Below are 17,240 nucleotides of genomic sequence, written 5' to 3' on the forward strand. Positions count from 1 at the left end.
TCTGTGTGACATTACTGTCACAGTGATACATTGATATCAAGAGAGATGGAGCAAACTGAGAGGCTTGTTGACAACATTGTGTCAGATGGCTCTCGAGTGCATCAAGAGTACGTTGTAATGGAGCAAGGCCTGGCAGGGGAACATCATCACATAGTGACGATGAACATATATGTCATCACTTACGCTTACGCTGTGGAGACAAAAGAAGAGGAGCAGCCTTTCTGTAAAAAATAATAATGATAATAATCTGAATTTATAAAGCGCCTTTCAAGGAACCCAAGGTCGTTTAACAAGTGTTGACTGAACAGCTAATTGTTTAAAAGCTACAGTGAAAAGGTGAGCGATGAGGGCAGATTTAAAAGCGTCTAGAGGTGGGGTGTGACGGACAACTAGAGGGAGAGAGCTCCAGAGGGTGGGGGCCGCCACACCGAAGGCTCCGTCCCCTAAGGTACGCTGTCTGGAGCGGGAGATGCACAGCAAACCTGTGTCAGAGGAAGGCGGGGATGAGGTGGGCTGATGGAGCCTGTCCGGGGCTTTGCTGGGAACCCCAAACAGACTCCAGTCGGGAGGCGTGGATGAGTGCCACAGAGACAGAGAGCCAGGGGCGAAGTCGGGAAATGTTTTTAAGGGGAAAAAAGCTGGACTTTTGTGATGTGATTGATTTGTGACTGAAAAGAGAGGGTTGAATCCAGGATTAACCCGAGGTTCATGAGATGGCGAGATGGAACAGCTGTCCACATATAGCAGGAGGTCTCCCAACCTCTGGAGCAGAGATACTCATGTGGCTCCTCAATCTTTAATTGGCAGCTCGCACTCGCATAGTAGCTTATAACAATATGGTAACAATAACAATACATTTTTTCAAATAACACACAGCGAATACTGCACAGTATTAAGTATTTTTATTAAGTTTGCGTTTTTGTAGTATTAAGTATTTTTATTAAAGGGACACTATGTAATTTCTTCCCCCATCTAGAGGTGCAATTTTATTTTGCAAAGTCGAATGAATTTGCTCTCTAGCGCCTCGCGTTTTCAAATGTGCGTTGTAACTTCTTGAACTACGGCAGGCTGTGATGGGGGAAATTTTGTGTCAAAAAAATTAATATAAATATGAACAAATTTATAAATGTATATATAATTAATATAAATTTAAAAATGTGACACACAAATAAATGTATATATGTATATAAATATACATACATTTGTAAATATATTTGAGATTTTAAAATAAATATGCTTGACTTTGTGTGTGCAGTCTGGCAGTCTGCATTTGTGGATCCATTTTTTGCTCTCGTGTCCATGGAGTAATTTTGACACACTCCTACTGTGCTGCACGATGCACAAACAAATGCATGCCGATTTGAATGTGAACAGCGGCACAGCCCTCTATTCACAGAGCATCCACCAGATGGTAGTGTGCAAGGCAAAGGGCAATGGCAGTGCCTAGCAGTCCAAGACAGAGGGGTTTGGACGATCAATATGGAGTCGACAAGTGGAAAAACTGGATGGGTATGACTAGTAATTTAATCATTTATAACTTTTCCTAAATCCCTTTGGCTAGGCAGAATGAAAGGTAAAATGTATTAAACTTATTAGTCCAGGGTATTCTTCATTAAGACTGGTCTTAGCAAGCAAGGAGGTGTATAGAAAGAAGCTTGAGAGTAAACTGCAGAGGAACAATATCAGAGATGTGTGGTCAGGAATGAAGAAGATCACAGGCCTCAAGCAGAGGGAGGATCGGATGGATGGAAGTCTGGACAGAGCAAATGAGCTGAACACATTCTTCAACAGGTTCAGTTCAGGAACAAGCTCACCATCCTCCCATCCTGTTCCCAGCCAAAGAGACATCCCATCCTCCTCTGACCCACAGCTTTCCTGTAACATCTCCACCTCCACCTCAGTCATGGATTCTTCTGCTTCCACTAGTTTGTCATCAACCCAATCAGGAGATGCTGCTGTCCCCTTTGCCTCCCCCTCCCACTTTTCTGTTTCTAGAAGTCAGGTGAAGAGGCAGTTGGAAAGACTGAACCGGAACAAGGCTGCAGGTCCAGATGGTGTCAGCCCCCCGAGTCCTGAAGGCCTGTGCAGAGCAGCTCTGTTGGATTCTGCAACACCTTTTCAACCTTAGCTTGACCCAAGAGAAGGTACCACTGTTGTGGAAGACATCCTGTCTGGTTCCGGTACCAAAGAAAACTCACCCTTCAGACATCAATGACTACAGACCTGTTTCCCTGACATCCCACATCATGAAGGTCCTGGAGAGACTCCTGTTGACCCACCTGTGTAAGCAAACCAGCACATATCAGGACCCCCTGCAGTTTGCTTATCACCATGGAGTTGGAGTTGAAGACGCTATCATACACCTGCTTCAACAAACCCACTGTCATCTGGACAAAGCAGGCAGCACTGTGAGGATCATGTTCTTTGATTTCTCCAGTGCATTTAACACAATCCAGCCTGATCTGCTTCGTCTGAAACTCCAGAAGACTCAGGTGGAGGCCTCAACAATCACCTGGATTAATGACTACCTGACAAACAGACCACAGTTTGTCAGACTGAAGAATTGTGTGTCTAACCAGGTGATCAGCAGCACAGGAGCACCACAGGGGACTGTTCTCTCACCATTCCTTTTCACTCTGTACACTTCAGACTTCCAGTACAAGTCAGACTCCTGTCATCTCCAGAAATATTCAGATGACTCTGCAGTTGTCGGGTGTATCAGAGATGGACAAGAAGCTGAGTACAGAGAGCTTGTGGACCGCTTTGTGGCATGGTGTGGGAACAATCATCACATCTTGAATGTTAACAAAACAAAGGAGATGATTGTAGATTTCAGGAGAAACAGGGTCAGATCAAACCCTGTTTCCATCATGGGAGAAGAAGTGGAGGTGGTTGAGGAATATAAATACCCTGATGTTCATGTGGACAATAGACTGGACTGGAGACACAACAGTGAAGCCATCTACAAGAAAGGACAGAGCAGACTGTACTTCTTCAGGAAGCTAAGGTCCTTCAAGGTTTGCAACAAGATGTTGCAGATATTCTACAAGTCTGTTGTTGAGAGCGTCATCTGTTGGGGCAGCAGCATCAGAACCAGGGACCTAAAAAGACTCAACAACCTGATAAGGAAGGCTGGTTCTGTTCTGGGGACGACTGTGGAACCTCTGGAGACAATAATGCAAAGAAGGATTTTGCATAAAATCAAGAGAACTATGGACAACCCTGAACATCCTCTCCATGAGACTGTTATCAGAAAACAGAGTCTCTTCAGTCAAAGGCTTCTTCAGTTTGGATGCAAAACGGACCGCTACAGGAAATCTTTCCTGCCCACAGCCATCAGCATCTATAATAACTCTTTGATTTAATTGAGCTACATCAACATTTAATTTCCTTCTGGGATAAATAAAGTATTTTTGAATTTGAATTTGAATTGAATTGAATTGTCTGGAATTGACGTAGATAGAATCAGAGTAGATAGAACATAGAGAATATTTGATAGATTCCGATTCAGGTTCTAGGTCAGTGGGAGAAAGCATTCTGACAACAGAATAGCTATTGATGCTAGCGGAGCTGCTATGACTAGCGTCATTGATCATATGTTCTGAACATTTAGATAACAAATATAACACAATAAACATCAGCTGCACTATGTTATAAGCTGCAGGTTTCAAAGCATGAGAAAAAAAATTGCGGGTTATAGTATACATTACATTACATTTTACCTTTCATTCTGCCTAGCCAAATGGATTTAGGAAAAGTTATAAATGATTAAACTACTAGTCATACCCATCCAGTTGTTCCACTTGCTCGACTCCATATTGATCGTCCAAAGCCTCTGTCTTGGACTGCTGGCCACTGCCATTGCCCTGTGCCTTGCACACTGCCATCTGGTGGATGCTCTGTGAATAGAGGGCTGTGCCGCTGTTCACATTCAAATCGGCATGCATTTGTTTGTGCATCGTGCAGCACAGTAGGAGTGTTTCAAAATTACGCCATGGACACGAGAGCAAAAAATGGATCCACAAATGCAGACTGCCAGACTGCACACACAAAGTCAAGCATATTTATTTTAAAATCTCAAATATATTTACAAATGTATGTATATTTATATACATATATACATTTATTTGTGTTTCTCATTTTTATATTTATATTAATTATATATACATTTATAAATTCGTTCATATTTATATTCATTTTTACTCACATATATCTCAATCACATTTTTATATTTATATTAATTATATATACATTTATATACATTTATATATATTTATATTAATTATATATACATTATAAATTTGTTCATATTTATACTCATTTTTACTCACATATATCTCGATCACATTTTTATATTTATATTAATTATAACATACATTTATAAATTTGTTCATATTTATATAAATTTTTTTGACACAAAATTTCCCCCATAGGTATGTGTCAAGATTCAAGAAGCTATAGCTTCAGACTCAAGGTCCATACAAACAAAAAGACATCAAGACACACAGTACAAAGGATTACATAACACACATACAATAACACTATAAATACAGATGACAGATAACATGTCAGATAACAGAAGTTGACATAGCTTTTGGTGTGCAAACAATGCAATTAGTCATATTCCGGGAGTTACCGGAAGTGACGTCGACGCAGCGTTAGCGTTAGCAGCACTGTTGCTGTCTGGAAAGTGTTCTTTTAAATAAACTCCCGGTAAACTTACAAACTTTCTAATGCCTCGTTTTGTGAGTTAAGCGCCTATGTGTACTACGGCAGAAGTTTGGTAACAATCAATGCATTATTAGTGAGATAATTTACAAGATAAAATCTATTTACCATTAGCGCCAGTAATAAGCCATTCGGTGGATAGCCACATTTACATTTATATTAATTATATATACATTTATAAGTTCGTTCATATTTATATTCATTTTTTTGACACAAAATTTCCCCCATACATGCCGCCTGCCGTAGTTCAAGAAGTTACAACGCACATTTGAAAACGCGAGGCGCTAGAGAGCAAATTCATTCGACTTTGCAAAATAAAATTGCACCTCTAGATGGGGGAAGAAATTGCATAGTGTCCCTTTAATAAAAATACTTAATACTACAAAAACGCAAACTTAATAAAAATACTTAATACTGTGCAGTATTCGCTGTGTGTTATTTGAAAAATGTATTGTTATTGTAACCATATTGTTATAAGGTACTATGCGAGTGCGAGCTGCCAATTAAAGATTGAGGAGCCACATGAGTATCTCTGCTCCAGAGGTTGGGAGACCTCCTGCTATATGTGGACAGCTGTTCCATCTCGCCATCTCATGAACCTCGGGTTAATCCTGGATTCAACCCTCTCTTTTCAGTCACAAATCAATCACATCACAAAAGTCCAGCTTTTTTCCCCTTAAAAACATTTCCCGACTTCGCCCCTGGCTCTCTGTCTCTGTGGCACTCATCCACGCCTCCCGACTGGAGTCTGTTTGGGGTTCCCAGCAAAGCCCCGGACAGGCTCCATCAGCCCACCTCATCCCCGCCTTCCTCTGACACAGGTTTGCTGTGCATCTCCCGCTCCAGACAGCGTACCTTAGGGGACGGAGCCTTCGGTGTGGCGGCCCCCACCCTTTGGAGCTCTCTCCCTCTAGTTGTCCGTCACACCCCACCATCGGTTTTTAATTAAAAAAGGGCAAAAACCAGCACAAAAACCATGTCCATCTCTGTCTCACTATGATTACAACAACAAACTACAAATACAACATGAAGAAAGTCAAGGACATGCATGCCAGCTTCCGCTCATCCCAGTATTAAGGCAAATATGGTCTTTATTGAAAATGTTGTTTCTTTTTTTGTGGGATGTTTTATATGTAGAAATGCATATTTGCAAAAGGGGACTTAGTATGTTGTGGTAAAAGTGGCTCTTCCCTTGATTTTGCTCTGCCAATGTGGCTCTTGTGAAAAAAATGGTGAGTATCTCTGTTCTGGAGCAACGCCTTGGGGGCCACAATAGAGAGCTCTGTCTTATTACTGTTGAATTTGAGCATGTTAATAGTTTCAAACTTGAACCTACACCTTTCCTCCGGTCCGTTTAAAACGACACTTTCAGGCTGTGACGTGTACAGCAACAGGCAGCTCAGAGCATCGCTTTCCACATCTGCTGGCGTGCATCAGGCTGATGGAGAAGCTCATGAACCACTTCTCTCCGTCTGTACTGGTTGGAGCTCAGTAGCTCCGCAGGGCAGCCTTAGCATCTGTCATCAGTCACAGACATTATCACCCAAGCTTCAAGACCAGAAGTTGTACAGCTGTGCTCTCCAGCTGTGATTTGTGCAACTCATTTAAAGCCTGACTGTCTGTCTGACTTGTGTGCATCATTTGTCTGAGAACATTTCACCCTTCACTCGGCTCATTTTTCAGAAGCTACAGGGACTTGATGTCAGAAGGGCAAAATAGATAAACACATAAAACCTTTAATAGAGCAGTCAGGATTGGCAGGTGTAGAGAAGATGCATTCCCTGGGATTTTCCTTATACAGCTCTTTGGCCTGCTGCACTTTCTTTTTGCTCAATCTTGCTGTCATTTCCCCCCTTTTTGAGAGATTTGACCAAAAGACCATGGGAAAATCTTTTAGAATAGAATCTAAATCCATAATCTGAGTCACAATTCTCCCCTCAGCCAGACCCACGACAGGAAGCTCAACCAGGGAGAAGTTTAAACAGTTTTTGTAAAGAAATCAGTTGCAACACAGCTCGTCTCCTACGCTGATGGACCGCTTTACGATCTGCACTGAAAGAACTACGGAGGCATGAATAAATATCCTGCCATGTCAACCAAATGCTCCTAGGAAAAAATAATAAATAAATCAACAAACTCAAGTAAAACAGAGTAAATATTAGTGCTAAACCATTTAATCACATCAACTTGTGATGGGACTGAACCTGTCGCCCCCACTAAGACTTTTTATTGTCCAGCATCATAACTTTGGACCTCTTTAGCTGCCTTTCCATCCGAATATGTACAACAGAGAATGAGATGAATGGGTCCAGTTTCCCACTCAAAGACACCTGGCAGCTACCAGGAACATTTAAGGTGGAGCTTTTGCTTTTAATTGCATAAATTAACCTTCATGATCAATGTTACAACTATGATTATATGATTTTAACTGGCTCGGTTGTATGTTCTTGAGTGATGACTGAATCTTTAAATGCTTAGAAAACTGGATTATTCTAACTATGAATATCCTGTTTCCTAACCTGGAGGGGGAAATGGGCGGAGCATCATTCCTGTGGATTTCAGCACTGCTATACCTGAACAGAGGTTTGTTTCTGGTCATAACTCTGACTGTTTTAGGTGTGACGATGTAAATTGAATTATTTAGTCAGATACCTGATACCAGGTTAACATCTGCAGGTCCAGAGCGCAAAATCAGAGAAAGAATCCAAACATAAGCTCTGACATATTTCTCTCTATCTGCACTCATCTGTGTCCTGCCCAAAGTGCTACATCCCAGGCAGCCTCACACCCTAACCTTTCTTCCATCCTAACACAATTTCATATCTTCCAAAGTCTTGTCATTGCTCTCGTTTGCCCCTTTTTTTAATTCTTGTTTTTTGTATCTGTCAAGGTTTCCCACAGTTAAACCTCTGACCTTCGGGGTCATTTACTAATGTAAGAGCCATGGGGGAGGAGCATGATACATTACATATTACCTCTTTAAAAATGTATGCTTATAAAGGAAATGCTGTTGATGCATCTTTAATTCATTTTAAAATGCAAACTGCAAAAAATAGAAATGGAAGAAAAAACATACATACCAGGATCTGACTTGGAGAATGTATCCACATCCAGTAAACTCCTGGGGAGACAGGGAAAGTGGAAGTAAAAATGGATCCTATCAGCCCTCCTCATCGTTTTCAGACTATGCAATTAATGTTTAACATTTTCAATGTTCCATTTTCATCTTGTCTTTTTCTTTCCCTTTTTGAATTACAAATATCAATGATGTAATATTTCCATTCAATCAATATGATATATATATATATATATATATATATATATATATTAGTGGTGGGCCGTTATCGGCGTTAACGTGCTGCGATAATTTGAGAGTCTTATCGGGCGATATAAAAAATATCGCTGTTAATCTATTCTCAAAGTTGGGTTGGGAACTGGGTCAAAATAGGTAAGTAAACTGTGATGACTTTTACCTTGATATTTTAGCTCGGGTGTGGGCTGATGTACTTTGTCTGCCGTTATAAAAACAGAAGAACGCCACTTTGCAGAAGCCTGTGCTAGGCAGTTTATGGAGGTCGGGGATAGTTCAAGTGTCGTAAAATGGTGGGACATTTCAAACACAGTCCGGCCAACGCAGACGAGCTGAAAGTACAGCAAACCTCCCTTGGGCTAGTTCAGGAGCCGCTCGTGCAAGATGTTCCAACACGTTGGAATTCCACCCTCGAGATGATCAAGCGCGTGAGGCGCAACAGAGACGCACTGCACACAACGCTATCTCAACTGCAGCACCATCTGGCCCTCCCAACTGCTGAATATGAGAAGCTGGCGAAGCTCGAGAAACTACTGGAGCCATGCATGTGAATAAGCTGGGTTAGTGACTGGTAGAAGAAGGAAAAGTAGCGCTTGGACTGATTAACAAAAAGCTACTGATGTCAACCTTGAAGGCTTACCGTACTAATTTCCATGTTTAACTGAATAACCCGTTTAACACAAGTACATTTTGTTGAGCATGTTTTTTTTTCTTCACCAAATATCAAAGTAGAACAGCTTTGTCAAGCAATCAGTGATGGGTTTTGGAAACAGGAAATGAGCCCCTGGTTTAATGCACCCCCTGTATTAAGAAACCCTATCTCAAAGACTGATTTTTAGTCATTACTTGGGTAGCACGCATATTCTGAATGAGCCATTTTAATCTAGATTAATTTCAAGATTTCAGTGAGATTAATCTAGATTAAAAAAATTAATCTATGTCCACCACTAAAATATATATATATATATATATATATATATATATATATAATATGATATATTAGGTGCAGGACTTCTGGGTTTTTGTGGAATACACTTTTTGAACGGCTGTAGATTCAGGACTGCCCATATCCCAGCTGGAACGCAGTCTGATGTTTCCAACCATTTTTTCTTAACCCCGTGGCATTTTCAAAGGAGGTACAAAGGAAAAAAACAATAGGGGAATATTTTTTTCGTACTATTAAACCATACCCCAGGCGTCCAATTAAAGTCTTTCAGCTTATTTCATGTCAACCCTCACTGCCTTTTACAAGAGGTTTGACCCACTCAGAGGTCATGTTTGCTACTCTTTTTCTGGAGCCGGCCTCACAACACCAACACCGTTTGTGCACTGAAAAAACAGCTGCATTTAATGCCCTGTTTAAAAATATATTGAATGGATACCACTCTAATCATACATAAATACTGAGGAGGCATAAATAAGTGGCATACCCATTACTCTTACTTATACTCATATTACTTACCGGTAACCATAATATGAGTAGGACTTTCTCAGATGCCTTACAAAGTGATTTCTATGAAAAAAGCCACTTTTTCCACAGTGCCCTGGCTCAGTGCCTCTAATCCAATCACTTACACCGCCCCTGATGTGCAACAGTAGCTAACGTTAGCTCAGAAATTTAGCTCGCTAATGTCCAAAACTGTCTCCCAGCACAATTCAGGCTTTCACAAAACCTGTACATGAGCCCAAAAAGAATATATCTAGGTAAGGCTACCTTTACACGGAAACGATCTGAAACCAAAACGCAAAAGTGGCGTTTCGTTTTCACTTTTAAATCTGCATTTAGACGAGCGTTTTAGGGTGAAAATCTGCGTGCATACGGAAACGCAAAAGTGTGTGACGTTTCATATTTATCGATGCAGTAAACACGCCAGATGGCTAGGTGGCAACACTACCAAGACCAAGTCTTTCTACTTTCTATGTGACGAGAAACGCAGTTTTGCGTTTTTCATCCTTTACACGGTGGCGAGACAGTGGAGCGTTTTCAAGAATTCCACTCTGGAGGACGGTTTCACTTTTTTGCGTTTTCATGCCCCCAAAACACCGTTACCATCTAAACGATATAGTGCATCCGCAAAAAGGGTTTGCATTTTTAACCCGTTTTCGTTTCCGTGTAAAGTGCCCCTGAGTCTGTGCAGTCGAATGAAAAGGTGTGTGACACAGAGGAAAGCTACGGTCAACTTTCTCCAGGAATTTTTGAGGTTTCAGTTTAAGGTCCATCTACATTCACCCATCTCTGCACTTAATTGTGATGCTGTGTCAGAACCGGAGAGTCAAACATGGTGCCAAATACAGTTTGTGGTCCACGATGTTAAGTCTTGTGCATGAAACGCTGTTTCATGCACAAGAACACGAGCGGCAGGACTAAAACAAATAGATCCCTCTCACGCTCCCAGGTACATTTGATTACTCTTACTTTCTCTGTCGACATAGCTTGCACCTTCTGACTCCTCGCCGGTTCGTCAACAAACGTGAAAGCGAAAGGGTGTTGTATTTACGACAGTGTAACCGTACATTACCTCCAAGCCTGTAGGGGGAGCTCCATAATGGGCTTTTTGAGAAGTTACATTGTATTGCTTTAAAATAAAATTAAAATAGGTTCCCACCTGATGACCCCAATGATATGTTGGTCAGCACTGCTCACTGATCTATATAGGGAATTATTCACTGAGTCTGGTCCATTTTTTTTTCCTTTAGCACAAGATTCTTGTGTTTACCTTGAATCCTGTCATTGATAGTAAGGATTTCCTGAAAACTACACTTTAAAATATCAACATTGTTGATTAGCTTCCCCTGAGAGGAGAGCCTTGTTAGTGGGGTTTTCTTGATCAATACTGCCATTCAATGCAGCAGGGAGAAATACATACAGTAATTAATTTTACCACAGCAAGCCTGACCTTTCGTCTCTGCAGACAAAACAATGATGAATTAAATGAAAAATAAGATTCATTTGCCAGTAGGAGGCACATAAATGAATTTTCATTTTAATGACGAGTGTGCCCATATGTACCAGCTCTGAAAGTTATTCCAGGCGGTTATTTGCTAATCTATTTGGTTCCCTCTCACATTCGTCCTTATTAGATTGAGCTCTAAACGTAAAGGCATGTTTCCAGGGTCAGACCTTTAGGAGTGTTCAGCTCCTAATGAGAATGTGACTTGCAAACAGTGCCCTGTGAAAGTCTTCCCTCTTAAATTACACTTTTCTCTGAGTAAGAGAAAATGAGGAGGAGACGCCGGGAGACCTCCATCACTCTCATCTGCGCAGCCAGCTGGTCAAAAACAGTCTGCGACCAAAAATATATATATATATCTTTTTATTCTTTGCAGATATGGCTTTATAGCCAAAGAAGAAATCTGAAATCATGAATAAAAATTCAGTTTTCAACTTCATGTGAACTCTGCTGAGCAGACTCAACACAACAGTGACTAAGTTTATCTTTTGTCATACAGCTGAAGCTATGTTTAGGAATGAAGAGACTGTGCTAAGACCCACAGAGGTATAGTGCAAGAGCATTCACACTTACAGTAGAAGCCCTTCTGAGTTCTGTTATCCATCAAATTCAATCGTGTGCCCCAAGTTGATTTATTTTCGCTGAATTGTCTGGTCGGGTTCGGGTCTATGATTTCATACTTGCTGCTCACTCTGATATCAAGCAGCAAAAGATACACGACAATGTGTAAATCCTACTTTTCCCATTTTTCTTTAGGTAAATAAGATTGGGCAAGTAGTCTGTGGTGGAAACACATAAGTTCAGACAACCAAGAGTTGACAGTAACTGTCGGTAATTTCTGAGATAATTAGGAAGCTCCCCAATCAGCAAATTAAGACAGCTAACGTTGAAACAAAGCAACATCATCATGAGATTATAACCAGTAGCTTACCGACATTTAGTCATTTTAACATTAAGTTTAACTCGTGCTATCAGTCACAACACTATATGTAGAGGGGGGGTTAAAAGAATTAGCACATGGCTAATTAGCATGACGATACATAAACATACAAAAAGCTGTTTCTAAACCTTTGTGGCCTTATTTAGGCACAATCCCAATATCTCCCCTCGGCCCTACCACTTAGCTCTATCCTCTTTTTTCTCAAAGGCAAGATGCCCTTCGCCTTTTAGGCATCAAGGAGTATTAGCATTGAGCCTTTCATCAGGGGTATCAGGAGCCATCTGGATGGCATGATGACCACAACTCCTTAATCCCTAAAAAAAAAAGGCACAATTTACCTTTGGAAAAACAGAAGGTCGACCTAAGTGGTAGAGCTAAGGTAAAGAATTGGGCTGGGACCTTAAGAGATGTCGTCATCATACCATTTAATCGGTGTTTGATAATACACACTGTACATTTTTACCTCAAATGAATAACAGTATTGCATCTCACCAGTATGACAGCTCCAGACATGACCCTGTCCATTAGCTGTCCACAAAGCTGTAACTGTGCTGAATTCAGTGTCCTTACAAAAAAAGTTAGGATTTTGTGTTATACGCTTATTTGCTGGTTTTGTTTGTTTGTTGCTGGACCACTCAGTCAGTCCATGGCTATGTGGCTAAATGTAGGGGTGTCTGAGTAAACATGAGGGTCTATAATTACCACTGCAACAACCCTACCCACATTACGCTGTGTCATTATTTACAAAAACTCCTCCAAAATGCAGAAGAAGTGAGTCCATCTTTAATGCTTCCATTTGAATTAGGAAGCCAAGTAGCAGCCAGGTGCTGCTAATCAAATGCAGTTGATTAACTGATCATCAGCCAGTGTGAGCAGCTCTATAAAAGCAGGCGTTCAGGTGCGTGTTAACACGATGCCAAGGAGGAAACATCAGCAACGATCTTAGAGAAGCAGTTGTTGCTGCCCATCAATCTGGGAAGGGTTCAAAAGAGAGACTGATGTCTTATTTATGAGTACAAAACATTTAAAGAAGTTGCTAATTGTGGACAGGACCTAGCCTGGGAATTCCCATGCTGCTTTGCGCGCGATTTCATTCTCACTGCAAAGGCAGCCTGGAAACCACCGCCCTTATTTTTGCCTGAGTTTGGGAACCAATCACAGAACGGGTGGGGGCAGCAAGACGATGACGACGTCTATGCGCGACACCGAAGCTTGTAGAGTGTTAATCCAACATGGCAGCGGACACAACGTTATTGTTCGATGCAGCCTTAGAAAGTGTTTTAAGTAGCTTAGAACGCAAGTTTACTGTTAAAAAAGAGCAACGTTCTTCTTCTTCCTCGTCTAATTTCTGTCGCTCTACATACGTCATCTGGTACAAGTGATACAATTGGCTATGAATCGCGCGCAAAGCAGTATGGGAAGAACCAGACGCCATTTGATAGACATTCGTAGCGCCCAATAAACGGCTCTAGGCATTCGTAAACCACGCCTCAAATACGAGAAAATGCACACCTAGTTCCCAGACCACCATCTCATCGAGATGTGGACGCGTCAGCCAGGCTAGACAGGACCATGGACACCTTACAGCCATCGAGTCCACCATGAACTCCTCTGGATACCAAAGTTTTCTGGGTCAAATGTGAGCCGTCAGACAGCTAAAGCTGGGCTGAAACTGGCTCATCAACAGGACAATGATCCCAAACACAGCAGCAGATCTACAACAGAATGTCTGAAAAAGAAAAGAACCATGGTCCAGTTCATTTCCTGACCTCAAAGAGCTGTGCATAAACTAATGACCACAGACCTAAATGAAAGTGGCCAAAAATCTGTCCACAGGAACGTGAGAGACTGATAACATCCAGTTAATTCAGGTTATTTCTGCGAGGTGGTTTTACTGAATCACTGAGCTTCTGTCAGCTTCTGGCCTAGTTTCTGATAAATACATAATGATGACACACTGTAATACATCATGTGCAGTTGTATTTACATCATTTCAAGACTTGCTAAGACCCAAATGATTGTCACAACACCTGAAACACGGAGTGCTTTCTTTTTTTCGTGGGGCTACGTCACCATCTAAACCCACAGTGCGCTCGCAGGCCCGGACTGTCAAAAACTCAGGTGTCTGGCCACTTCAAGTCGGGCAGATCTCAGGAGGATCTCCACAGGAGCAACAGCTATCCATTATTCAGGAGTGGATCGGAAAGACAGTCAGCGCACCGCCAGGCAGGCAGCCTGACAGTCTGGAAAAACCCTGCTGAGTTGAACTGCTCGGTCGGTCGGTCACTCAGGCAGCCACCAAACAGCCAATCCAGGTGCATTATAGCGTCTTTTAGTCGAAGAATTGGAAATCTAAAATCATCAATACATTTACTGGATATCACCACTGTATTTATGTGCTGTAGGGATCAGCTATGCATGCTGTGGTTAGCAGTGGGAATCCACTTGGCCACTGGCCAGACTTCATGCCAAAATAAAGGAGATAGATAGATAGATAGATAGATAGATAGATAGATAGATAGATAGATAGATAGATAGATAGATCGATAGATAGATAGAATATTCATGACAGACATCTGCTTAACTTGTCATGGATTCGCTGCTGTTTGCTTATTAATCAGCATTTCATATCAGCAAGTCCTTTAATTTTCGTCAAGTGGGTGAAATTAAAGACTTTCAAACTAAAAAAAAAAAAAAAAGAAAAGAGTATCTGGGAGTTTGACCTTACCTGCACGACACGGTAACTTCTATTTTAGTTGCAGGGACTCTGGTATTGAGAGGGTCGAATTCCCCTATTGATGCCATCATCTCTCCTCACGACGCTGATGAGCATCCGCGAAGAAAGAAGAAAGAAAGGAGCGATAAAAAGACGCGCTCATTCACAGTCGGGTCGCGGTGGCTGTAGATCCATGGTCTTCCGCGGAGTTTTTCACCGGTGGAGCAGAGGGAAGGAGGAAGGAGAGAGGGAGAGACCGACGGGCTGAGAGACTGAGGGGACACAGCGAAAGTTGGGAGATTTAAAGTTCATTCATCTCTCCTGCGCTCGCGGTGCGCGGCTGGTGTCTGTCCGGAGCCGCGGAGGAGGGAGGAGAGCGCCGCCAGCTGGAGGCAGAGGCTGCAGCGTGGGGCTCCTTCTCCATCACCGTGTGGGCGTGTGTGTGTGTGTGTGTGACACTTATTCACATGCATGAAGTCACCTGTTACTAAGGCTATAACCTGCTTTTGTCACAGCCAATATCTATAAAAATAGAGAATATTAGTTACCTAAATTTAATTGTTTTACCTAAAAATGTCAATTTTTCCTCCTTTTGTGTCGAAATTTGATGCACTCTCTGTTAAAGAGGAAATAAAATCAGAAGTACAAAACTAAACATCACATACTCTCTCCAAGGGCAGCCTTTCTTGACATTTGTAGAAAAAATGGAAGCAGAGAATGTAACCCCATAGAGTTGTTTTGTGCTGTGTCTGTTTTATTTGGTTTTGTTTTTTTTATTTTGTTTTGTTTGTGCTGTTTTGTTGTTGTCTTTTTTGTTCTTTTTCGTTTGCGTGTCTCTCTGGCGGGTGGGGTGGGTAAGATGGGTGGATACTGGGGATTAGACTAGATACAGTATACTGTTTGTATTATGTATATTGTGAAAATCTTCAATAAAAAGACCTTGATCAAAAAAAAAAAAAGAAGAACAAAAACAATGTGAATGGTGTATTAATAAAACCACAATGCAAACATGATGACACAACAGAGAAAGAACCACAATAGCAAATAAAAGATGATCCATTAATATATAAGGGCATCACCAGAATTAAAAGCAAGAGAAAAACGATGCAACTTTAAATCTGCTTTAAAGATTTAACATGACACTGATGTACAGTCATGTTTTGAGAAGGACCCAATAAACAACAAGAAGGAAGAGTTTATCATCTAAATTTTATCGCACTTGTGACCTCACAAGCTTGTAATAACCCCCTTTTTTCCCCCCACTTACAGCGGAAATAACTTCTGGCAGGTATTGTGTAATAATCTGCCTGATCTTCCGTGCTAAATTCCCTCCGCTGCAATATATTTTAGGATGTTCTTGCATGTAATGCCAGCTCATTTCAATGAGATTCAAATCTGAATGCATTGCTCTCTATTTCATCATTTGTGGGATGCTTAGGTCACCAGTGAGTTGCCCGTCTGACCAACATGTGTGATGTTTTCGTCACAAGATTCTAGGTGAACTGAAGAATTTTGAGAGGTTAAATGTCTTCAAGGCCTAAGAAAGGAAGACCAGTCGTTTCCTGTTCAAGCATTGAGGAGACTTAAGAGCAGTTTCTTTCATCAGGCTTTGATACAATCAAATTCCTTCACTACACTCCCATTTGACCTTGTAAATCTACATGGTTTTGACCATAAAAATTGGTCAATTTCATCATTCATGTCGAATTTTTGCTTAATGTCTTCTCCTACTTTAAAAAAAAAACCTGGAAACGGCCACAATCTTGGTTTAGAGAGACCTGGATTTCTACTCTGACCGACACCAGAACTCTGTAGCATATTATCCAAGTTTCCAAGCATTTTCTGCTCAAAGAAAAATCTTCGTTGATGAGATGCTGAGACATTACACACACCTGTGTACACGGGATCAGAAACCCAAATACTTAAGAGAACACATGGATGGGGATAGAAATAACCAGATTTTTAATGCTCCGCGTTAACGCCGTATCCAGAATATAATCAAAACCTCCTCGATCCTGTTTTAGACTCACTTGGAAAGAAGATCTTCTAAAGTGGTCAGTCAGTTTTTGTAACTCTCGCAAAGCTTTGGATGGTTGCCGCTTTTCAGCAGAGCTCTCGTGTCAGACTGAAACAACACTTGCTGGACACAAACGCTAGCGTTCTTCAAAGGGTTTATTCTCATGGCAAAGACTTGAGACGTCACATAACAAGACCACACAAGGAAGATGGGTGAACAGTGGGAATAAGTGGAGGGATGACAGGTGCAACACATGAGGGTAATGACACAGGTGCAGAGTCAAAGATGACATGAACAGAGGAATCCTGGGAATTGTAGTGTCAGAACCAGTGATCAGTATCCTGGTGAGTGGAGGAGGAGCAGCAGGCATGACCTCTAGTTATTTGCAATAACTATGATGTGTTTAGATTTCACATATACAGCCAATTATAATCCTTCAGAAAAAGTAAACCTTAATACGGTAAATCAGAGCATTTTATACTTGTTTTTGTCTCGTGTTCAGCAGCTTTATATGAAAATATGGAGTCTTATTCATTCATTAGGTTCTGTAGCATTACCTCCATTGTCTCTTGACATTT

General features: G+C 41.3%; 1 protein-coding gene across 1 annotated transcript in view; it reads right to left on the bottom strand.

Moving 5' to 3' along the window:
• Positions 1–15,028, bottom strand: part of cpne9 (copine family member IX) — a 127,827-nt gene extending 112,799 nt beyond the window's left edge. The window contains exons 1-2 of the mRNA XM_075476117.1: positions 14,658–15,028; positions 7,809–7,849 (exon numbers count right to left, since the gene is read on the bottom strand). Coding sequence (XP_075332232.1) covers positions 7,809–7,849; positions 14,658–14,737 — 121 coding nt within the window. The 5' untranslated portion in view covers positions 14,738–15,028. The remainder of the gene's footprint in view (positions 1–7,808; positions 7,850–14,657) is intronic.
• Between the last annotated feature and the right edge of the window lie 2,212 nt (positions 15,029–17,240).

The sequence above is a fragment of the Odontesthes bonariensis genome, chromosome 10 (genome assembly GCF_027942865.1).
Source record: "Odontesthes bonariensis isolate fOdoBon6 chromosome 10, fOdoBon6.hap1, whole genome shotgun sequence".
NCBI classification, from domain to species: domain Eukaryota; kingdom Metazoa; phylum Chordata; class Actinopteri; order Atheriniformes; family Atherinopsidae; genus Odontesthes; species Odontesthes bonariensis.